General features: G+C 39.0%; 9 protein-coding genes and 1 non-coding gene across 10 annotated transcripts; 6 read left to right on the top strand and 4 right to left on the bottom strand.

The window, feature by feature from the left end:
• Nucleotides 1-124: 124 nt before the first annotated feature.
• On the bottom strand, nucleotides 125-772 carry SFT2 (Sft2p; the record flags this gene model as incomplete). Its single annotated transcript, XM_056232506.1, has 1 exon — nucleotides 125-772. The coding sequence occupies one exon, from the start codon at nucleotides 770-772 to the stop codon at nucleotides 125-127; it is 648 nt and encodes a 215-aa protein (XP_056085906.1).
• A 573-nt stretch (nucleotides 773-1,345) lies between these two features.
• Nucleotides 1,346-2,815, top strand: RTG3 (Rtg3p; the record flags this gene model as incomplete). Its single annotated transcript, XM_056232495.1, has 1 exon — nucleotides 1,346-2,815. The coding sequence occupies one exon, from the start codon at nucleotides 1,346-1,348 to the stop codon at nucleotides 2,813-2,815; it is 1,470 nt and encodes a 489-aa protein (XP_056085905.1).
• A 709-nt stretch (nucleotides 2,816-3,524) lies between these two features.
• SEA4 (Sea4p) lies at nucleotides 3,525-6,641 on the top strand (the record flags this gene model as incomplete). The annotated part of the gene is made up of 1 exon (XM_056232484.1): nucleotides 3,525-6,641. One exon carries the CDS (start codon nucleotides 3,525-3,527, stop codon nucleotides 6,639-6,641), a length of 3,117 nt encoding a protein of 1,038 aa, XP_056085904.1.
• Nucleotides 6,642-7,110: 469 nt separating this feature from the next.
• On the top strand, nucleotides 7,111-10,566 carry PKC1 (protein kinase C; the record flags this gene model as incomplete). The annotated part of the gene is made up of 1 exon (XM_056232473.1): nucleotides 7,111-10,566. One exon carries the CDS (start codon nucleotides 7,111-7,113, stop codon nucleotides 10,564-10,566), a length of 3,456 nt encoding a protein of 1,151 aa, XP_056085903.1.
• A 363-nt stretch (nucleotides 10,567-10,929) lies between these two features.
• On the top strand, nucleotides 10,930-13,962 carry SRO77 (putative Rab GTPase-binding protein SRO77; the record flags this gene model as incomplete). The annotated part of the gene is made up of 1 exon (XM_056232462.1): nucleotides 10,930-13,962. The coding sequence occupies one exon, from the start codon at nucleotides 10,930-10,932 to the stop codon at nucleotides 13,960-13,962; it is 3,033 nt and encodes a 1,010-aa protein (XP_056085902.1).
• Nucleotides 13,963-14,258: 296 nt separating this feature from the next.
• Nucleotides 14,259-14,849, top strand: MIX23 (Mix23p; the record flags this gene model as incomplete). The annotated part of the gene is made up of 1 exon (XM_056232451.1): nucleotides 14,259-14,849. The coding sequence occupies one exon, from the start codon at nucleotides 14,259-14,261 to the stop codon at nucleotides 14,847-14,849; it is 591 nt and encodes a 196-aa protein (XP_056085901.1).
• Nucleotides 14,850-15,191: 342 nt separating this feature from the next.
• Nucleotides 15,192-15,275, bottom strand: Skdi_2.trna1L. Its single transcript has one exon. It is a non-coding gene; the product is annotated as a tRNA-Leu (tRNA).
• Nucleotides 15,276-16,819: 1,544 nt separating this feature from the next.
• On the bottom strand, nucleotides 16,820-17,119 carry SKDI02G0030 (uncharacterized protein; the record flags this gene model as incomplete). The annotated part of the gene is made up of 1 exon (XM_056232440.1): nucleotides 16,820-17,119. One exon carries the CDS (start codon nucleotides 17,117-17,119, stop codon nucleotides 16,820-16,822), a length of 300 nt encoding a protein of 99 aa, XP_056085900.1.
• Nucleotides 17,120-19,878: 2,759 nt separating this feature from the next.
• Nucleotides 19,879-21,021, bottom strand: SKDI02G0020 (DUP/COS family protein; the record flags this gene model as incomplete). Its single annotated transcript, XM_056232429.1, has 1 exon — nucleotides 19,879-21,021. One exon carries the CDS (start codon nucleotides 21,019-21,021, stop codon nucleotides 19,879-19,881), a length of 1,143 nt encoding a protein of 380 aa, XP_056085899.1.
• Nucleotides 21,022-22,382: 1,361 nt separating this feature from the next.
• On the top strand, nucleotides 22,383-22,745 carry SKDI02G0010 (SRP1/TIP1 family protein; the record flags this gene model as incomplete). The annotated part of the gene is made up of 1 exon (XM_056232417.1): nucleotides 22,383-22,745. One exon carries the CDS (start codon nucleotides 22,383-22,385, stop codon nucleotides 22,743-22,745), a length of 363 nt encoding a protein of 120 aa, XP_056085898.1.
• Between the last annotated feature and the right edge of the window lie 875 nt (nucleotides 22,746-23,620).

Below are 23,620 nucleotides of genomic sequence, written 5' to 3'. Positions count from 1 at the left end.
TTGCACGCTATTTTATTAGGTTAGGTTATAAAGTTTTTTTTACTGATTTATATAGTATAAGTATTATTCTTTCAACTAATCCACCCAACACGGCACACATTTATTATGCACTGTAAATGTTTGATTATATACTCAAAACACCTCTTGCGGAATTGACGCCGGCAGAGCTTAACATTCTCAATCCCGTTGCACCGAATGGGAAATATGAAATTGCATAATAAATGACGGCTATCAACTCCAAAACGGCACAAGTAATAGTCAGCACGGTGTTTTTAGAAAATGCTGCAAAGTAAATCGTCATGAAACAAGTGGCAAAAAAAAACAGCGAAAAAGGTAGTCTTTCCCTAGCAGTCAAATGCTTCAGATACGCTACCGGCCCCATTAGCACCCCAAATGCAAATACAAACAGCAATGACCCCATCGTCCATATTAAACCAAACTTTCTAGGCTTGGCGGCTAGAACTGGGAAAAGAAAGATACATAGAGTGAAACAGGCTGTTGCCCCAAGTAGAAAACATACAAACAGTACCATTCTCTCCGTTCTTGACAACTGGAACCACGACGGCTCCTGATCTTGCACCAAATCCTGTCTGCTTACGGGCAGTGTTTGATATATGTCCTGGGCCCTGGTATTCAAAGAATCTGCCCAGCTCGAAAACAGTGTCTTCGCAGATTCATTGAAACCCTGAGAGTTCTGCTGCCTTGTTTGGTTCCATCTACTCAGTGAATCACGGAGGCTGTTGACTTGGTCTGGAGGCTGTTCTTCGCTCATAATTCACACACTTGCCCTTTTTCCCTTTCACTAATGGTAGGAAAAAGCAATTATTTACAATTCAGAAGATCTAAAGCTGAATGTACGCTACAATGCAACCAGGATACTCAATCTACAGCTCCCTTTCTTCTTTTTGGTACGAGAACCTTTCTGACCAATACTCCCTCTTCATTACACTCACTTTAGCCGGGTCACGATTGCGGGCCGGTCCGCGGGATGTGACTCTTTGCAAGCTACTCTTGAAATAATAAAGCTACGGTGATTAAAAAAGCTTTCTTGTGCACGATGGAGGCAGTAATTGTGTTAATTCAGCTGAACGGCAAGAGCTTTGACATTAACTTACGTTAGTACATTCGGTTTTGCTTATAGTCGCCATTTTGGCCAGAAGAGAGAACAGAAACCGCACGGAATTGTCAAGGCGTTTTTTCACAATTCAAAGCTCGGTCTAAGGTGAGCAGGATAGAAGATAGCGATAACGAAATTACTGCACCGACACCAGTTAATTGACAAGTATCCTACAATAGGGCACTCTTATCTTTTGTCAAGCAAACCTGTTTCTCAAAGAAGTGAGGGATGATGAACAACAATGAAAGTGAGGCTGAGAACCAACGTCTTTTGGATGAATTGATGAGTCAAACCAAGATTCTTCAGGAAACTTTGGATTTCTCGTTGGTGACACCCACCGCGCACCACAATGAAGATTATAAAATGCAGGGAAGTGCTTATCCAGGCGGCGAGACTCCTGCCCAGCAGCATGAAAAGCTTTCTTATATCAATACCCACAACTCCAACGATAATAACAACTTGATGAGCGGTCAAGCGAGACCCAGTTCTCGAACACCTACACCTTCGACCATATACGAAGAAGGAGAGCTACAGTCATCTTATCTGGACGACGTGTTCAGAACAAACCAAGGCAGTAGACCTGTCACCCAGAATTCTATATCTTCCATAGGGCAGGCTCCCTTGAGGACATCATTTTCCATGTCTTACGATTCGCCTGTGGATAGAGCAATGAACACACCGTCGCAGCCACAGGAAGGCTTAAAAGCTGAGTTGCCGCAAGATTTTTTATTTCAGCATGGCACAGATGACGCGATGTATAACTTAACTGATGATTTAAGCTCCTCTTTGTCTTCAAGCATCAATTCTGATATGATGACTCCAAACACATATTCTTCATCATTTTCTTACAACCCACAAACTTTGGGTCCAGCATCCGTTTCGTCCACATATTCTCCAAAAGTGAGATCCCCATCCTCGTCATTTCGCGCAGGGAGTTTTCTTTCATCATCCTTTAGGCACGGTAGTATAAACACGCCTAGAACGAGGCACACTTCAATTAGCAGCAATATGACTGAGAATATGGGACCCGGCAGTATTCCGAAGGTCCTAACCGGACTAACTTCAGATGAAAAATTGAGACGCAAAAGAGAATTTCATAATGCTGTGGAAAGAAGAAGAAGAGAACTGATAAAACAAAAGATAAAAGAACTCGGTCAGTTGGTACCACCATCTTTATTGAATTACGATGATTTAGGCAAACAAATAAAACCAAATAAGGGTATCATTTTGGATAGGACGGTTGAATATTTACAATACCTGGCTGAAATTTTAGAACTACAATCGAGGAAGAAAAAAGCTCTATTAGACAAGATAAGAGAATTGGAAAACAAGAAAAGCTCTGTCGCAACGTTGCCCCCTTTTGCCAATAATAACAACGCAAGTACAAGACCAAGACCAAATAATAATAACGAAAATCATGAAGAAAGAATCATAGATATTAGGTCGGTTCCAAATTCTTCATTGGACGAACCGAATTCTAAGGTGGAATTCCACAACTGGGAGCCATCAGTATATGATTCGGCCAGTAACCGCAATCATGCTGACAATATCGACACACAGAAACATGCAAGTATCCATGATGAATTGAAGGAATTTTTGTCCGGAGATCTGATTGAGGCTGAGGATAACGCAAAACTAATGTTTGGAGATGACAACTCCAATCCAGCTGACTATCTTCTAGAATTTGGTTCGGGGTAGTCTATGATTGTATTAGCAGTAAAAAAATCGTAAGAAGCAGGGAATGATAAGACAGAGCAGCAAAATAATCTAACACACCCGCCTTTGTTTCTATCAGTATGGCCCCAGTCCTTTCCAAAGTTGTAAGGGTAGTAATGTAATCATAAATCTAGGAAAAGCGATGGGCTAATGCAGTAGCATCGTAACGCTAATGTTCAACGTACTGGAAAAAGGTGGAAGGGATAGGCAAGCAGAAATATATATCGAAAAGCAAATGGTACGCATAATTATTCTCGATTGTGTCTATTACGCCGCTTTCATTATTCTTCTAGAGTTTTATATATTTGAAACGCAACTTGTATGACTGAGGCCTTGTCTCTTTTTTCTTCATCTTAGTTCTGGCATATATGGTTTGCTCTCAAAGGATATACATTCGAGCGTCGCAATTTCGTGCTTAGTTGCGCCCACAACTGACTACTTGGCGGCGCATTTGTCGATAAAATGTGATGTATACAAACCTGTAAGATAGATAACACTGCCTGTTTGAACTATATTATATATTCAATACTGATTGTATATTTATGTCAGGTTAGAAAGGTATAGCTTACCTATCATGTAGTACGGCGATGGCAGATTTCAAGGTAGTATAACGCTTTGGGGTTATGATGGAAAAGTTGTAGTTAACCAGCCGTAATTGAAACATATAATAAAAATATAAAAAAAATAGAACATGGGTCTCATCAAGAAGGTGACCCATTGGTCTTATGATAATTTAATTGATTATCTCTCAGTGAACCCTACAAGAGATGAAGTGACTCACTATAAAGTCGATCCGCAAAATGAATCTGATGAGTCTATTATGAAACTACGCACGGTGAAGGATTTTGGCAGTATCACCTGCTTGGATTATTCAGAATCGGAAATCGGCATAATTGGTGTTGGTGAAAAGAACGGGTACTTAAGAATTTTTAACATAGCTGGGTCAAATTTCTCATCCTTTACAAATCAGGCCTTAGCGGGCTCATACGCTAATAACGACAATTCTATAACAAATGCTAGTGGTAGCAAAGCGGCGCAGGCAGAAAATACGGTTGGCTCTATTCCAAATGCTAAAGATACCCAAGGATATACGGAATCAGAAACCAATTATGATATACGCGTACGAGCCAAAAAGCAGCGGTGTATAAATTCACTGGGCATAAATACAAACGGACTTATAGCTATGGGGCTTGATAGAAATAAGCACGATTCATCTTTGCAAATTTGGGACATGAATTATCATGATGATTCGCACGAAACGATAAATCCAATGTTTAGTTTCTGCACAAATGAAAGCATACTGTCCCTAAAATTCTTAAATGATACAAGTATATTGGCTGCAAGTACAAAATTTTTAAAAGAAATTGACGTTAGGGCCCCGAATCCAATTTATCAACATCCGACACGTTTAACATATGACATCAAACTGAATCCATTTAATGATTGGCAATTTAGCACCTATGGGGATGATGGGACCTTAGCTATCTGGGATAGAAGAAAACTGTCCGACCAAGCCGCACTTGGTGACTCAAATGTAGCATCTCCTTTATTAACGTTTGAAAAATTGGTCGGATCTGGTGCAGCTTCAAGAAAATACATGAACTCTTGCTTTAGATGGTCATGTGTTAGAAATAATGAATTTGCAACTTTACATAGAGGTGACACCATCAAAAGATGGAGGTTGGGCTATTATGCTAATGACAATAAAGATGTTAAGGACGATGAAAATAATGGAAATAATGTTGAAAACTTATTTGTTTCCTCTGTACATGATACAAATACGATGTACGATAGGGTTGCCACCTTTGATTATATTCCACGAGGTAATAATGGCACGAGTTTGATTTGCATGAGGCAATCAGGGACAATTTACAGAATGCCAATTACAGAAATATGCTCCAAGGCTATCCTCAACAATAGAAACTCCCTTTTATTATCAAATTTCGAAAATGCTGAGATAGATGAGATCAGAGTTTCCAATGAGCACGAAAAGTCCAATCTAGAAAATGTGAAAACCGTGTTAAAAAATTTATCATTCGAAGATTTGGATGTTAGCGAAGATTACTTCCCGTCAGAGCACGACGAACAAAATAACGAGATTGAATATTCTGAATTAAGCGAAGAGGAAAATGAAGAAGGTAATGATATTCTCGACAGTAAACGTGGATTTGAATTATTTTGGAAGCCCGAGAAGCTTTTAGAAAAAGACATATGTGTGATAATGAGAACAAGAGCTTCACTGGGATACGGCTTGGACCCAATGAATACAGTTGAGATGATTGATTCTTCCAAAAATTTACAAAATAATGCTTATATAAGAAACACTTGGAGATGGATTGCAATCGCTAAAGCCTCTGTTGACGATGGTACAATGGTCTCTGGTGATCTTGATTTAGGCTACGAAGGAGTAATTGGTATTTGGAATGGTATCAACGGGATATCCAATCAAGATAGATATAGACAAGAAACAATTCTTTCTGATAAACAACTCAATAAAGAAATGGAGAAAATCATCAAATTAAGGAGGAAAAATAGAGATCGGAACTCTCCTGTTACCAACGTTGCTGATTCGCCAAAGTATGTACAAAGAAGGCTTTGTCTGATCATTTCTGGATGGGATCTTTCCAGATCTGATTATGAGGACAAATATAACATAATCATAAAGAATGGTCATTACGAGAAGGCCGCTGCTTGGGCGGTATTTTTTGGAGACATTCCGAAAGCTGTGGAAATATTAGGTTCTGCAAAAAAGGAAAGATTGAGATTGATTGCCACTGCTATTGCAGGTTATTTGGCATACAAGGACCAACCAGGCAATAATGCATGGAGGCAGCAATGCAGGAAAATGTCCTCCGAATTAGACGATCCTTATTTGAGAGTTATTTTTGCATTTATTGCAGATAATGATTGGTGGGATATTCTTTATGAACCCGCCATATCTTTGAGAGAACGGCTAGGCGTGGCTCTAAGATTTCTAAATGATACAGATCTAAGCACTTTCTTAGAAAGAACTTCATCCACGGTTATTGAAAACGGTGAATTAGAAGGCCTAATTCTTACTGGAATAACTCCAAATGGTATCGATTTACTGCAATCTTATGTTAATAAAACGAGCGATGTCCAAAGTGCTGCTCTAATTTCAATTTTTGGCTCGCCAAGATATTTCCGTGACCAACGAGTAGATGAATGGATACAAACTTATAGAGATATGCTCAAATCTTGGGAATTTTTTTCCATGCGGGCTAGATTCGATGTTCTAAGATCAAAGTTATCGAGAACTAAAACTGGGGTATTAACTGCAGATATAAAACCTCGTCAAATATATATTCAATGCCAAAACTGTAAGCAAAATATCAATACGCCACGCACATCCCCGCCTTCTAGCTCGACATCAACAAATGATGGAAATTATAGGAACGGCGAAACATATAGAAGAACTAACAGTGACTACAAAAAATTCAATAATGGAAGCTTCGAAACGCCAACGGCTGACGAAAAGCCCAGGCATAAGTATTGCTGTCCACACTGTGGATCCTCCTTTCCGAGATGTGCGATATGTCTCATGCCTCTAGGAACGTCAAACCTACCTTTCGTGATAAATGGGACGCAACAACGGGATGCAATACGGTCAGAAGACTTTCAAGATGATGCCAACCGTGAACTTGTAAGCAGAAAGCTGAAATTGAACGAATGGTTCAGCTTTTGTCTAAGTTGCAATCATGGTATGCATGCGGGCCACGCTGAAGAATGGTTTGATAGACACAACGTTTGTCCCACTCCAGGTTGCACTTGCCAGTGCAACAAGTAGCATAGTACAACAAATCAAAACTCTCCTACTTCTCTTTATGCACGCTTAGAATATATAATCACCAACATTATAAATAAAACAGTATATTAATGAGGCATGGCTGTTTTTATTACCCAGCTCAATCAATTTTAAAGGCGAAAAAAACCGACGAAAAGGACTAGACAAGCATGGGATAATAATGCTGATCTACTTTTGTCGAGGCTGAAACAGTCATCCAGAGGCAATACAAAAAGCTACAATCTCACTAGCATCGGATTTGGCTAAAAAAGGGCTGTGGATTAGTATAACAACCTTTTCGACCTCTCTGATACTCTTCGCCCGTATTCACATAAGAGGTATTTAGTGTCGATCCCTTTTTATTGAAGATTACAAGGAAGTTCAATCATCAAACAAAAAAGGTCTGTAAAAGCAGTCTGATAGAGACTCTAGAGTAAACAAGAAAAGATCAGAAAATAAAAACAGCGCGGTCATGAGTGTTTCGCAACTGGAGCAAAACATTCAAAGAAAGATATCAGTCGAAGAAAACATCATTCGGGGAGCTTCTGCCCTCAAGAAAAAGACTGACAATGTTATGGTCATTCAAAAATGTAACACAAATATAAGGGAGGCGCGTCAAAATCTCGAGTATTTGCAGGATAATTTGAAGAAGTTACGATTAAAGACTGCCCAGCAAAATCAAGGCCAGAATCCTAATGATAATAATGGTCAAAATAATTCTAAGGAATACGGGTTTCTTTCCACCATATCGCCAAATGAACACATATTTTCCCGCCTGGATTTGGTGAAATATGACTGCCCTTCTTTAGCGCAAAGAATCCAATACATGTTACAACAATTAGAATTCAAATTACAAGTGGAAAAACAATATCAAGAAGCTAATACCAAGCTCACCAAACTGTATCAAATCGATGGTGACCAACGGAGCAGCTCTGCAGCAGAAGGGGGCGCTATGGAATCCAAATACAGAATTCAGATGCTCAATAAAGCCCTGAAGAAATATCAAGCTATTAATGTTGACATTGATCAGTTTAAACATCAGTCAAACGATATGATGGACAATCAACAACCAAAGTTCCGGAGAAAGCAATTGACGGGCGTCTTGACCATTGGAATAACTGCAATTAGAGACGTTGATCATATACAATCGCCTATGTTTGCCAGGAAACCAGAGAGTTATATTACTGTAAAGATCGATGATACTATCAAAGCCAGAACGAAACCCTCTAGAAATGACAGATGGAGTGAGGATTTTCAAATCTCAGTCGAAAAAGGGAATGAAATAGAGATTACCGTTTATGATAAGGTGAACGATTCGTTAATTCCAGTCGCTGTAATGTGGTTACTACTCTCCGATATTGCTGAAGAAATTCGCAAGAAGAAAGCCGGACAAACAACGGGGCAACAGGGCTGGGTCAATGCATCGAATATAAATAGCGGCTCATCTCTCGCTAACGAAGAGGGGAGCACATTGACTTCCACGAACTCGAATTCAGCCGTTCAATCATCCTTGGAAAAAAGTGGACAAGACGATAATGCATTAACTAGCCAAATCAGCACGAATTCATGGTTTGTCCTAGAACCAACCGGTCAGATTTTGTTAACATTAGGATTTCACAAGTCATCTCAGGTAGAAAAAAAGCACTTAATGGGCGGACTACATCGTCATGGTGCTATTATCAACAGAAAAGAAGATATATTTGAGCAACATGGCCATCACTTTGTACAAAAATCATTCTACAACATCATGTGTTGCGCATACTGTGGTGATTTCCTACGGTATACCGGGTTTCAATGTCAAGATTGTAAATTTTTATGTCACAAAAAATGCTACACCAACGTTGTTACTAAGTGTATCGCTAAAACTTCCACTGATACAGACCCGGATGAAGCGAAATTGAATCATCGTATTCCTCACAGGTTTGTGCCCACTTCAAATCGCGGCACGAAATGGTGTTGCCACTGTGGTTATATCCTACCCTGGGGTAGACATAAAGTACGCAAATGTTCTGAGTGTGATATAATGTGCCACGCTCAATGTGCTCATCTAGTTCCCGATTTCTGTGGTATGTCAATGGAGATGGCAAATAAAATTTTAAAAACAATCCAAGACACCAAACGTAACCAAGAAAAGAAGAAGAGAACAATCCCATCCGCACAAACGGGATCATCCATTGGCACCACTATTGGTAGCGATCGTTCTCAAACCAAATTCACAGAAAGAGCGAATGCTCCCTTGCCCCCTCAACCCAGAAAACACGATAAAACTCCTTCACCTCAGAAAGTAGAAAGAGACTCCCCTACTAAACATCACGAACCTATAATTGATGAGGCAATTCCATTACAAACACGCGGACGTGATAAATTAAATAAATTTATCGATGAAAATGAAGCCTATTTAAATTTTACAGAAGGTGCACAACAGTCCGCTGAATTCTCTCTAGAGGAGAAAACGCTAGATCCAACATCGAATAAATGTCTCACGGAATTGACTGACTTATCAATTGAACACAGCCAAACGTGGGAATCCAAAGATGATTTGATGAGAGATGAACTCGAACAGTGGAAAGCACAGCGTGATGAAATGGAGCGCGAAATAAATCAAGGCAGCGGAGGCGTACCGGAAGACATAGAAGGTGACAATATAGACCTAGATACTAAGCAGCAACCTGATTGGAAGGATATGAACGATTTCCGTGAGGCCGATATGACAATTGATTCTTCACACACAAATCCGTTCCGCGACATGAATAGCGAAACTTTCCAAATTGAACAAGACCATGTTTCAAAAGAAGCAAACCAGGAAACAGCGTCTTTAGCTCCTACAAGCACTCATGCCTCCAGGACCACCGATCACCAATCCCCACAAAAATCACAAACTAGTACTAGCGGCAAGCATAAAAAGAAAGCGGCTAAGCGCCGTAAGGTATCATTGGATAATTTTGTATTGCTCAAGGTTTTGGGTAAAGGTAACTTTGGTAAAGTTATCCTTTCTAAATCAAAGAACACCAACAGATTATGTGCCATAAAAGTTCTAAAAAAGGATAATATCATTCAAAACCATGATATTGAAAGCGCAAGAGCAGAAAAGAAGGTATTTTTGTTGGCCACCAAAACCAAACACCCATTCTTAACCAATTTATACTGTTCCTTTCAAACAGAAAATCGTATATATTTTGCCATGGAATTTATTGGGGGTGGTGACCTAATGTGGCATGTCCAAAATCAAAGGCTTTCTGTGAGAAGAGCAAAATTTTACGCTGCCGAGGTATTACTGGCTTTGAAATATTTCCATGACAATGGTGTGATATACCGTGATTTAAAATTAGAAAATATTCTGTTAACCCCAGAAGGTCATATAAAGATTGCCGATTATGGTTTGTGTAAGGATGAAATGTGGTATGGTCACAGAACCTCCACATTTTGTGGCACACCCGAGTTTATGGCGCCTGAAATTTTAAAAGAGCAGGAGTATACCAAAGCTGTAGATTGGTGGGCCTTTGGTGTGTTACTATATCAAATGTTATTGTGCCAGTCACCATTTTCAGGTGATGACGAAGATGAAGTTTTCAACGCCATACTCACTGACGAACCTCTATACCCAATAGATATGGCAGGTGAGATTGTACAAATATTCCAAGGCCTCTTAACCAAAGATCCCGAAAAGAGGTTAGGAGCTGGTCCGAGAGATGCGGCTGAAGTTATGGAAGAACCTTTTTTCCGTAATATCAACTTCGAGGATGTCTTGAATCTTCGCATCAAGCCACCATACATTCCGGAAATCAAATCACCGGAAGATACATCATATTTTGAACAAGAATTTACCTCAGCGCCACCAACACTTACACCCTTGCCCTCTGTTTTGACTACAAGTCAGCAAGAAGAGTTTAGAGGATTTTCCTTTATGCCGGATGATTTAGATCTTTGAAAAGGCCATCAAAAGCACTGTTTATTTAATTCGTTATATAGCACATTCAAAAAGAACCAGTTGGAATGTTCCATTCATTACGAAAAGAGGACTGTTAATGAGGTTTTGTTACATAAAATACAGCTATTAACTCTAGAGCAATGCCTCCTTTTATTCGTACCATTTTCGAACAAGCATATGAAAAACCTCGTTTAGACGATGCGATGCGAAGCCGTATGTTCAACAATGCGCATTCTATTTATATTATTTAGAAGGTTCTTTAAAAAGGTCAAAATCATAAATATCCTTACCAACATTTTTTGAACGTAGCTGATATATACAGCGAGTCTAAGGTGTGAATTGAAAAAATATTGAGTTTTAAGTATGTTTAAAAGAAGCAGACGTTTGAAGAATGTGTCGAATGCAATCAAATCTGCAAGAGTTCATGATGTATCGAATGGCATTGACGCTAAGGTTTTCGATGCCAAGAAAATATGCACGTACGGTATGAATGGACAGATAATCGTTACCACATTTGATTACACCCAAAGCCTTTTGGCAGTTGCTACCACTTCTGGTGAAATTCATATTTACGGACAAAAGCAAATCGAAGTCGTATTTACGCTAAAAAATAGGACCCAAATCAAAGATATGAGATTTGTCAAGGGAATCTATTTGGTTGCTGTAGATGACAAGAATAACCTAATTGTTCTTTCACTATATTCGAAACAGATTTTGACGACTGTTTTCTGTCCAAACAGCATAACCTGCATCGAAACAGATCCATCACTGGACTGGATGCTGATTGGTCTCGAGAGTGGATCCGTATTAGTATATGATGTGGACAGGAACCAAATGTCTAAGTTGAGGATCGAAAACCTTCAAAAAAGCATGTTCTTGCCAAAAGAAAGACTATCACCTATTGTTTCTATTCAGTGGAATCCTAGGGACATAGGAACAATATTGATATCATATGAACACATTACTGTCATATATTCCTTTGTAGATGCTAAAGTCAAACAACATTTTTTTTACCAATTAGAACCTTATGCGCCGGGTGGCGATCTATCCACAGGCATAGAGAAGAAAAGGACACCAAAAGTTATCCAATCACTTTACCACCCAAATTCTTTACATGTTTTAACCGTTCATGAGGATAATTCCCTAGTATTCTGGGATGTAAGTAGCGGTAAATTAATTCAAGCTAGGAGTATATTTGAAACACATGTTAATTTTCCAATTTCTACCTCGAAAGACGATTCTTTGAAAGAGATTCCTGCCATTTTCAAAGTGGCATGGCTTTGCCAGCGCAATCCTGAATATACGTCGCTGTTGATTGCAACAAAAGCGACAAATAATCTTGGCTCTCCGCAAGAGCTAACAATGATTGATCTGGGTGGAACGCCGATGTATTCCGTTACATCGTTTGATGCAATGAGCAAGTACTACGCCAAACCAGTACAACAAAAACTATTCTCCTTGGCTGGAAAGGCCCCACTTGTAAACTTTCTACCCTTGCCGAAGGCTTCGCCATTTTTCGGTGGGTGCCATGATACAAATATCATTTTATTACTTTTAGAGGACGGTGAACTTGAGACATTAATATATCCAACGGGATCTTTCAGTTCGAAGGCGTCGATTTTCCCCCGAAGTTTAGCATGGGTGAGACCGACGGTTACTACCTGTATGGCCAAATCTGTCCAAAAGAAGTTATGGCTGGGAGTGATGACAATCGCACAAAGTGACTCATTCCTGAAAGGTGGCGTGTCTGCCAGCAGAAGTATTAGAAACCATAAAACCAGATGTGCTTTGCTGACCGGACATAGTAATGGATCAGTTAAAATATGGGATGCCTCGCACAGTGAGATAACTGAAAACGCCGTATTTGAGGTAAATACTGCAAAAATACTCAATAGAGGTACTGATTTAGCAATAAGAAATATATCATTTGCACCAGAGACGTTGGAATTGGCAGTATCCTCTGAGACTGGTGATGTGGTTCTTTTCAAGTTCGAAACAAACAAGTTCTATAACCATCATCCTAGTAATGGCGCCTTAGAACTAAAATTTAGCAGGTTCTCCTTAGATGACTCAAGTAGTATTTTAGTTGATGTAACAGATAGAAGTCCTTCCAATGTCAAACAAGGTTTCATGCCGAGTACTGTGATCCACGCTAAAAAAGGCACGGTATCAACGATCTTGAATAGTGACATTGGGTTTGTTGCTATTGGTTACAACGAAGGGACCTTGGTATTGTTAGACAGAAGAGGTCCGGCTATCATTTTCAGTGAGAACATTAGAGTTCTATCCAAAGCAGGTAGTTCCTATGTTTCTGCGATTCACTGTTCCGTCATGGAGTATGGCAACGATGGGTATTCTAGTATCTTAATGCTGTGTGGGACTAATATCGGGGAATTATTGACTTTCAAAATACTGCCTGCAGCTGGCGGAACGTTTGAGGTCAAATATGCTGATTCAACAAAAACCAATAACCAAGGTAGAATTTTAAAGATAGATTCCTTTGCCAAGGAATCTGGATACAGTTGCTCAGCTACAATGACGAAAATGCAAGACTTAAGTAAGGGTGTCCCAATAAACGGGTTTGTTACGGTTACTGGGGAGACTGATATTCGCCTGGTATCACCCGGTAAATCAAAGGATACGCACGCACTTCTCAAGTGTCCAATTGCCTCTAGTGGATTGTCATTTATTCCTATTATAAACGGTAAGGGTGAAAGAAGGCTCTCAACGATCATGATTGCCCTATTGGTTAATGGGGATGTAAGAATTATGACCGTACCCGAACTTAAGGAAATTAAAAACTTACGCTGCACAATACCCGTTATCACCCAATACATTGAGAATTCATCCGTATTAGAAAATGGTGACATAGTGATCCGCAATGGAAAATTCCAAGCGTCTCTGATTTCTGTAATCAATGAAAGCGCCGCCGGAACAAATCAAAATAGCGATATATCACAGCCCAATCCTATTGATACGTTATACAATCCTGATTTAAGGATCAGCTACAGGCCTCAGGTAAACTCTTTACAGTGGGCGAGAGGAACGGTATACTGCACTCCACACCAACTTGATGAACTGCTTGGTGGTACTGAAAGACCTGAATCCAAGTACGAAGAAAGCGCCATTGCTCAAGGGACTGTATCTTCCAGTAGAAGTAACACGACTGGGAAGTCATTTGCCGGTTCAAGTGAACACATGTACACTAGACCTGTGAGAAATGGTACTAGAAGCGGTGGATACGGTCTTCTTAAAAGTGTCTCTAGGGCAGTTGAAACTCGTCTAGACATGGTGGAAACTACCATCAATGACTATGCAACGACAATGGGACAAACTATGAATGACGCCATGGAAGAAACGGGAAAAGACATGATGAAGAGCGCCGTCGGTTTCTAGACGATATATAGTTTTTATAATTTCTAATCAAATTTTTTCTGTGTCTCTTAAGTATTACCTCAAGACTTTGAAGTGATGGGCTAATGTGCGCTGGATTATCAAGTGTGCCTTTTTCATAGAAACGAAACAGCATTCGTTTGTTTTTCAGAAGTCGCTCAGAAATTTCACATTTCAACATGACAATAGCGGTAGAACTTGCGCGCACTGTTAAATATACAACTTAAGGCTCATTCTTACAAAAAATAATCATAAGATTGGAATTATTCTTCATTTGTCCACGCAGACAAAGAAGCGGTATGGTCGACAATAAACGTACGTTTACTGCGCCTCAAAGCTTACTTGAATCCAACCTTACTTTTCCTAATGATGAACCGTCACTTACTACAATCACTGTTACACGGGAGAGGTGTGTTGATCCGAGTTTAATAGATTCATTTCTGAGGTTTCTGAGGCATGGGAGTGATGATATAATCAGACAAAAATTAAATAACTATAGGAAGGCCTCTTCCAATGGGAAGAACAAGTGTAAAGAATTTTTAAAGCAAGAGCTATATCCAAATTGGCAAATACGGAACAATATAATTTCCTTTTGCGAAAATGAAGCAGCTAACATAAAAACTGAGACCGATCAAAAATTCAACAATATTGGAGGGAGTGTCATCGAACCCATTACAGATGCAAGGATTGATCCTTATGCAGCGAGGGAAAGAGTGGAGGAACAAGAAGCCCAGTATAGGGATTGGACGAAGGTCACAGAGTGGGTGGCGAATAACAGAAAAATAGAGCAGATTCTAACCTCTACAACAGATGGAATTTTAAGGCAAAATTGCGAGCAAAATGAAGACTACTTAAAACAGTTTTCTCGTTTCTGCAAAGACAATGCCTGACGATATAACCTTCCAACTCATTGAACTTTTGGTCATCATTTTGAGGCTTCTTGTATATATCGAAAAGAGTCTTTCAACCTCTTTCACATGTTTGTATAGCTAGAAAAATACACTTAAACAAACCCACAATAACGTAATATTTGTTGACACTGTGCTTGGACTATGTAGTATTTTTTCAGAGTCTATGCAATACTTCGAATTGGAAACTTTCAAGTCTTCCAGGTTCTATGTTGAAGTTTGAATCCATCATAGTGAACCACTTCCCTTTTTTTCATTGTGATTTCTACTCAAGCTACTTCATAGCTCAGCAAGATTTCAATTAGTGTTCTATTAAAAAAATAATGAAGGATGCGAGGTTCGAACTCGCGCGGACAACCGTCCAACAGATCTTAAGTCTGCCGCCTTAGACCACTCGGCCAACCCTCCAATAAATTTCAATAATATGTTGTATCTCAAGATGAGATACCTCAACATGACGACAGTACGTCATAATGAACACGACGGAAATATCTATAAAAACGTGTCTGAAATAAATCAAAATAAGTCGTACAAGATATCAGCACCACATTTGTAATTCCATTCTAGAACGTGGTCCTCAAGCAAATGAAACACCCGAAATATAAATAGACGAACAATTAGATTAGATCCGAGATTCTGCGCTTCCACCCTTTAAGTATAAACTAGATCTTATATATTAGATATAAGCAAGTAACATTCCGTGAATTATCGTGACAACTAGTCTAGCAAACAAGTTACTTCCCTGTTATAAACAGGATTGCTAAATTACCTTGGTATTACTCGAGCCCGTAATACAACATAATATCCCTAATTTAGGTTGAGTGTAACCTTTCCGTTATAAAATATCAAGAATAACTTTTAGATCTCAACCAACCGCCTCTTTACCCTCTATCGTAATTGTTGACAGCTAGTAGTATTTGTTGATAATTATTAGTATCAATTAAGAATAAAAAGCAGAACTCTTTCTTATACTATATAAGAGAGGTATATGTTGGAACAATAATCAACTATCCATCAATTACTAGTACAGCTGATTAATACATTCAATCACGTAGCTAGAAGATTATCATATACGGTGTTAAGAAGATGACAAAAATTATTAGACCAGTGAAATAAGATTCAGAACAGTCATCAAATTTAGTGGAAGCTGAAGTGCAAGGATTGATAATGCAATAGGATCAATGAATAACGACGTATAAAATGAAGGAAGAAATAAGAATAAGATTATGTAAAAGTGTTGATTCCCTTTCGTGGATTCCTAAATCCATGAGGAGAACTTCTAGTATATCCTATATACATAATATTATTAACCTTATCAAAAATGGAATCCCAACAAATGTCACAAGACCTTAATGGTCAATAAAAATGAAGGAAGAAATAAGAATATGATTCTTCAAGTTTTGGTATCTTCCATGTTGATGTTGAGGCGGTTGTTTAGGAGATCTGTTACTTGGAGTCGCAACCTCCTAGTGGTTGCCTTATATAGTTCGAAGACTGTCTTTTTCTGCCAAGAAAAAAAACACCAAAAGTGTGCATTGTGCAACAGTTGATGGCCTAGCTAATATTATGCTTGATCGGTAAGTGGCAGCACGATAAAGGGGCATTCGACATATCTAGTATCAAAAAACGAAGAGTTTCATTTGGCTTTTCAGCTCCAGAAAGCCATCAGCTGATACAAAGCTATAAAATTACTAGAAATCTTGTTGTAAAATTGAATACGTCAATACTTGGCGGTTGGTTTTTTACAACTGATAAGACCTTCCGTCATATAATGATCCAAATACTTTGCTATACTTCTCAGGTTTAAAATTCTTTATTGGTTGCCGAGAACAGGTGATATTGCGAGAATCAAAAAATCATGGCTAACGAAGGCTTACAATTATCTCCGTTTCCTTCTTATGATTGACGTGAATACATAAGAGTTAAAGTAAAGCTTTGAAGCATCTTTCAGATCAAACTGTGGCCTCTGGAAACTCATCTACCCAGTACTTGTCAACTGAGTCCTTGTACACGGCCAATGCCTTCGCAATATAAGATTGTAATTCAAAGTTGCTACTACTATAGTTTCCGTCAGTATTCGTGGTAGCTGAATTACTCCCGGTTTCCTGTTCAGCGTCTGCACTATTTTTGTTAGAGTTTCCACTGCCGCATGGAAGGATCGCTAATTCATGAAAAACCTGATAACAAGAGTTACCATCGTAAAAAAATGATTTGTTTGGACATATACCTTGGTCAAACACATATTGATTCATGTTATATGCAATTGGGCATCATGTGAGCGTGTTCACATTAGGCTTATGAGTAATAACTTCAACCAGTAACTTCATCTTGCAGCTGTAAGAAAGACAGGATAGTCTGTATTCTGGCAAACTAATGTAATAAAATAAAGGCACATCATAAAATAAAAGCATAAATCCTACAATCATGAGAAAAATGCCCAAGGAAGAAACCAAATAGCCTTCAGTATGGAATCCTACATAGCCAAAAATGGTTATCACGATGATGTGAAGCAAAATCAAATAGAAAACTCGAATGTTCTGTTTGAAGAAATGGACGAATTTATTGGTTTTGTCCCTCGGTAGGACAATGGTTTCAACTTTGGAGAGCTCTTCAGTGGTTTTCGCTCCCGCTTTAGAATCAGCCATTAGTAATTCCGAACTCATATCAAAAATAAGACGTAGTATTTTCACAGTACTTCTTCACATTGATAAGCGAATGGGACTTGGCACCAACTATTTGCAGACGACCTGTACCTTTATAGCAGCAGCTAGATCATGTATAATTGGCAACTGGGACCTGCATGGCGCAGGCAAATGCCAAAATTACGCCGAGGGACGGGTAACTACAAAGGCTCATATCGATGAGGTATGCGTCCAACTCACGTGACTGTCACATGACAATGCTAATACCGATCCATTTATAGACAGGTCACATAGCTTTGGTTGTAGCCCATTTTCTCTTTCCGGCTTGGAAAAGCTCATCATCAGATAGCGTATCTATCCAATTGTATAAATTATTCACAGTCTCTCTCCGCATTGCTCTTTGGTCCTCAATTGAGAAGACCAGTTTTCGGTATGAAACGATCGATATAGTCCTCCTAAATTATTCTATTTGTAGCTAGGTACGGGAGTCTTCATTTTTACTCGGGCAACTTCCTTGGCTTCTCATTTCGATAATAAGTTAACCCAGCCTAACTGATAAGATAAGTTTTCGGAAGCTGTCCAATGTACTTCTACAATTTTTTTATTATTTGAAGATCAGGAAAGTGTTGCAAATTCTGCCTCGTACTTTTCGTATCTTTTTCTGATATCTTCTTGTTGTTCTTTTTTTTGCTGCCATATTCTCTCATGATAGATCATCCTTTCAACCGTTACTTCTTACTGTATTGTTTTAACACTTTTCAGAAATCATTGCCGATTCCCCGAAGCGAAATACTGAAAACTCGTCGCAATGAGTTTCAACAAATTGATGTATCAAGGTACTTTTCCTTTGATCATTCGAACTGCCAAGAAACATTCGGTATAACGCCCCTAGAACCCGTTTTATTTGAAGAAGGGCAGCGATGCAAAAATCAGGTCATTTAAGGGTTTACTTTCTTGCATTGAAAAAGCACTAAAAGTTCATTTTGCAGAAGTGAGCAATTAGAATAAATCAGTACTAGGAAGGCTTGGAATTCCTGTCAATTGCAAAAGTTCAGCGTCCAAGGGAAACTTACAGTTTTAACTTTGCCTGGGTTCTTCAAAATCGTTACTTTCCGAGAATATTCCTACATTTTTGCATAACATCTACTTTTCACCGAGCTATCCCTTCATGTTTTGGAGGCAGTTTCCAAAAATGATACAAAAATTGCATTCATGAGAAAATGCGGCGTTTAATTACTATTATGAAGAGCAAGAGATTGGTGCTAATTGGTGGAGTCAGGTCGCAAAGAGAATGTATCAGTATTTGTTCGATGAAAAAGTTGAGAAAGATGAAGTTGTTTTTATTGGAACTGATTTTCAGCGGCTCAATAACCTCAAAACCTCTGTCGCCTAGATCTTTGAATGTCGAGATATGGTCATATATCAAAAAAACACAGTCAGTCTATACCAGTGTAACCGCGAAGACTCTCAATTAGGGATAAACACTATAAATTTGAGCGGTATCTTTGCATTACTCTACCAAACATATTACTGTCAATAGATTGAGCCGGGAGGAAATATTTAGAATGCAATATCCGTTAATTCGCCCTGACTGTTGACATCTCTCTTCCATCTCACTCATCTTGGAAGAACGAACATAGCACAAAGGCGTCAATGGTTCCCATCACGCAGAAATTTATTGCCTTCTCGAACTGGTCTTGACATTAGAAAATGGCCTAAAAATTGGTATACCTTTAGCGGTACACCTAAAAACTGGACGTACACAGTAAGTGCAGGTGAATACTGGAAAAAGAGGTATATTTGAATAAGCATATCTGCTGCACAATTGGCTTAGAGCAGAATAGTTTGAATGCCTATAATTGATAACTGTTTATGTTTTCTTTCCGAAGAATGCTCTATCAATTTTCTCGTTCTTCAATTGCGGCCATGACAGCTTCATATAGATTCCCAAATCGATTATTTCTGTTCATCAGTCTTACTATACGTGCTTATATTATTCACGATACCCTTAATTCTCTATTCCACATGTAATTAAGACGTGGCTCCGTACCCGAGAGAAAGCATGATGCCACTAGTAGGACTAAGTAAGAACGTGTACACACTCCTTCCCTTAACTACATGAAACCAATTTAACGCCAAATAATTATACTAGATCCCGTGATTTCATTTTTAGAAAATGTTTACAGCGGTAAGAGATGAAACATTCCGTGGTTATTCAGATCAGAACAGTCGTTGTTGTTACTGGTTGTTGCAATAACGCTAAGTAACACTACTTGCATGAGCAGTACTATATTTATGATGTAACCCTGAGTATAACTAGTATATATAGATTTAACGAACTACGAAAATTCTAAACTAAGGGGAAATGTTCATATCTGCACCGAAGACTCATCGGTACAGGATGATTGTGCTTCCCGAATGTATGGCCATAGCTCAACATCCAATGGTACGTGCGAAAGTGTTTTCTTGGAAGATAAATGGCTGCAGAGGCTGTAGTTAAAAAACCATTTACAATCAATCCCATCAAAGAAAAAATCTTCATTCTTCCGAACATTCTGCTCAAACAAATATCTGTTCATTCTCTTTGCGATGTGATCCCACCCATTAGCACCGATTTCTCTCTCATTTATGATAGATGACAAAAATTGCATTTTATGTTCGTTTTTCATCGAGGCACCTCGCAAATTTTGGAAAGTATGCATATTCATGAGAAAGATGCATCCAAGGTATGGGATGCGAAATAGAAGGCCGTAATGCCATGAAATGTAGATACAGTTCAAAGAATGAAGGAATAATGGTAAGCATTGAAGAGTGAAAATCCTCTTGAGAACCCAAGTAAGCTTAAACCGATAGGTTTCTTTGGGAAGCTGAATGTCATCCAAGTTAACAGGGTTCCACGCCTTCTCAGTGTCAAATAACTTCCACTGTTTATCCACTTCTGTAAAATAAACTTCCAAAGCTTCTTCGATGTAAGGAACTGAATCTTTAAATGACTTGAGCTTTGAATCGTCATCTTTCTTCACAGAAAATGGCTCTAAAATGGCTAATCTGAATGCCTCTTGGCAGTTCCAAGCACCATAAAAAAAGTACTTGGTTTTCCAGAATTTGTTTTCATACATATATGAGTTGAGATTTGCTGCAATAGGTTCCCAGTTTTCGACGTCGGTACCTGGAGAGTTTGCAATGATTTCTTTAGAAAACTGGGTGAGATTTTTCGATAAGGTACGTTTACGACACAACATTTGAATAAGAGGCAAAAAAAATACACATAAAATCAGAAGATTAGTAGCCAAAAATGGATAAATCCAATTAGTCGACATTTTCCACCATGTTGTAACTGGTAGCCATGATAGCAACCAGATACGGAAGGCTAGGGACTTGAAAGTCTCATAACAGAACCAAGTAAAGCCATTTCTGAAAACGTCCTTAGGTAAAACAATCTTTTGGGATTCGAGATATCCAGAGGATAATAAACCTACATTCTTCTCATCTTCAACTTTGGTATCTTCCATGTTGATGTTGAGGTGGTTGTTTAGGAGATCTGTTACTTGGAGTCGCAACCTCCTAGTGGTTGCCTTATATAGTTCGAAGACTGTCTTTTTCTGCCAAGAAAAAAAAACACCGAAGGCGCGCATTATGCAACAGTTGAAGGCTTAGTTGAGATTATGCTTGATCAGTAAGTGGGAGCACGATAAAGGGGCGTTCGACATATCTAGTATCAAACAACGAGGAACTTCATTTGGCTCCTCTGTTATGTAAATTGCTCTACAAAAACTACCGCGTGATACAAACCTATAAAGCTACTAGAAATCTTGTTGTCTAGAGTCGAATATGCTTCCTTGTAACCAATGAAGTCTTTTGTCATGTAGCTGTCATATTCAGAATCGAATACTTTGTGCATTAAAAAAGGCCTGAGGGTTTACTTTGCGGAAATGGACAAACAGCAGAACTAATCAACACTGGGAAGGCTTGGAGTTCCTGTTAAAGTGCAAAAGTTTAGCTTTCAAAGGAGAGTTGCCGTTTTAACTTGGTCTGGGTTATTCAAAATCGTTACTTTCTGGGGGCATATTTGATGACCTTCCATGCAAAAAGAAGTTGCTCCCACATTCCTGGGACGCCGAAGAAAGTACGGCAAGCAGCATTATGCCGAGCACCGAAGCTATGTGGAAGTCAAGTCGGAAGTCAGAAAGTACGACAAATAGCATTCATAAACTATTGGATCACACGGAATACGGACAAAAGATCCCGTAAAACAGAAAAATTCAGCAAGTAAACTGGGGATTTGAGTCCATACATTGGCTTATCAGCAGTTTTGGTGCTATTGCAAAAAGTGGCAGACCCTATAGGTACGATTCACAACACACGCCATTTGGAGGAAGTGAAAGCTGCTTGCTACCTTTCCGTGGCAACCGTTTAGCTCATATGAATCTGGGCCTAGACGATGGGCCTCTGAACGAGGGTCCAAACTAAACTCGGATCTTCTATTTGGCCAAAAAAGGAAATATCGCAGGCACGGAAAAGGGTTTTTCAAGGTACCCCGGCTCCCCTATAATTGGCATTCTTCTTTGGTGCATACGAGAGAATATGGAAAATGCAAAACGTGCCTTCATATACGAAAGCTGTGAAAGAGGTCGTTCAAAGACAGGCACATCTCCATGGTGACAATGAATATGGGTGCGAGAGGTAAGATGAGAAGGAGTACGCGATGAAACGTGAGCGTTCACTAATTCGTTTGGGTAGCAACAAACTGGTCAAAGAAATCGTATAAATAGAGCAGCTCTGATCATCTATCTTTGAGAATATGCCTTCATTCTTCTCTTTCTAGTTAAGCCTATATCACCACTAAGGAAACAGTCCAAAACAAACAAATACAATGGTCAAATTAACTTCAATCGCTGCTGGTGTCGCCGCTCTAGCTGCTGGTGCCTCTGCCACCACCACCCTAGCTCAATCCGACGAAAGAGTCAACTTGGTTGAATTGGGTGTCTACGTCTCTGATATCAGAGCTCACTTGGCCCAATACTACTTGTTCCAAGCCGCTCACCCAACTGAAACCTACCCAGTCGAAGTTGCTCAAGCTGTTTTCAACTACGGTGACTTCACCACGATGTTGACCGGTATTGCTCCAGACCAAGTGACCAGAATGATCACTGGTGTCCCATGGTACTCCACCAGATTGAGACCAGCCATCTCTAGTGCTTTGTCTAAGGATGGTATTTACACCATTGCTAAATAGGTAACATGCTTTTACGAATGAAATCCTACGGACATTAGGAAGGAATGAAAAATAAAAAAATATGATTTGACAGTGTATATAGTTGAATATATGTGTATATTAATATTATAAGCCTGCTCGATCAATTATGGTATTTTTGAAACGGTGGCGGAATGGATTACGGAATGAGATTGTGTAAAGTTCATTTCGTGAATGCCATTTAATGAGTAACCAAAGGGATGGTATATGTTACAAGGTATGTGGGGGATATAGATGGATCCTATAAATGAAATAATGATTAGTGAGGATTAGCGAGAATTATTTATGACTGGTGAATATTTTATGAAAAGTGAAAAATAGTTAAAAAATATAAAATGGAGGGATTGATTATAGGAAAATGAGAGTAATGATATTATGTGGTGGCGCTATATGAGTATGTTATATTCTATAGCGTCCGTGTGCGTATGTAGTTGTATTATAGTGTAGTGCATGGAATGGAGATACTGGGACCTAAAACTTGGATTTAGGTGATGATATTTTATGTTCATGTGACGTGAGAGTAGTATGCGAAGGATATATAAGAAGAAAGGAGATAATGGTAGAGGAAGAGTATGATGATGAATAATGGAATTTGAGTAGGGGTTAAAGTGATTGGATTATTTTATGTAGCATCCGTGTGCGTATGTGCTGGTATTTATGTCAAGGATATTAAGAATACTGTAATGGCGGCTAATTGAGGTGATGATATTGTGTATTCTATATTTACGATAATGTGCTGATGGGTAAAGTATTCATATATTGGTGCGTTTATGTTAATATTCATGTGTTAGTGCACTTATATAACTGTAGTATGGTAGGTGGAGTGCAGTTAGTAGAGTCAATGTCAGTGGATATGT

Source organism: Saccharomyces kudriavzevii (genome assembly GCF_947243775.1).
Source record: "Saccharomyces kudriavzevii IFO 1802 strain IFO1802 genome assembly, chromosome: 2".
Lineage (NCBI taxonomy): Eukaryota > Fungi > Ascomycota > Saccharomycetes > Saccharomycetales > Saccharomycetaceae > Saccharomyces > Saccharomyces kudriavzevii.
The sequence above is the reverse complement of the archived record's forward strand: the minus strand, read 5'-3'. Positions and strand labels throughout refer to the sequence as shown.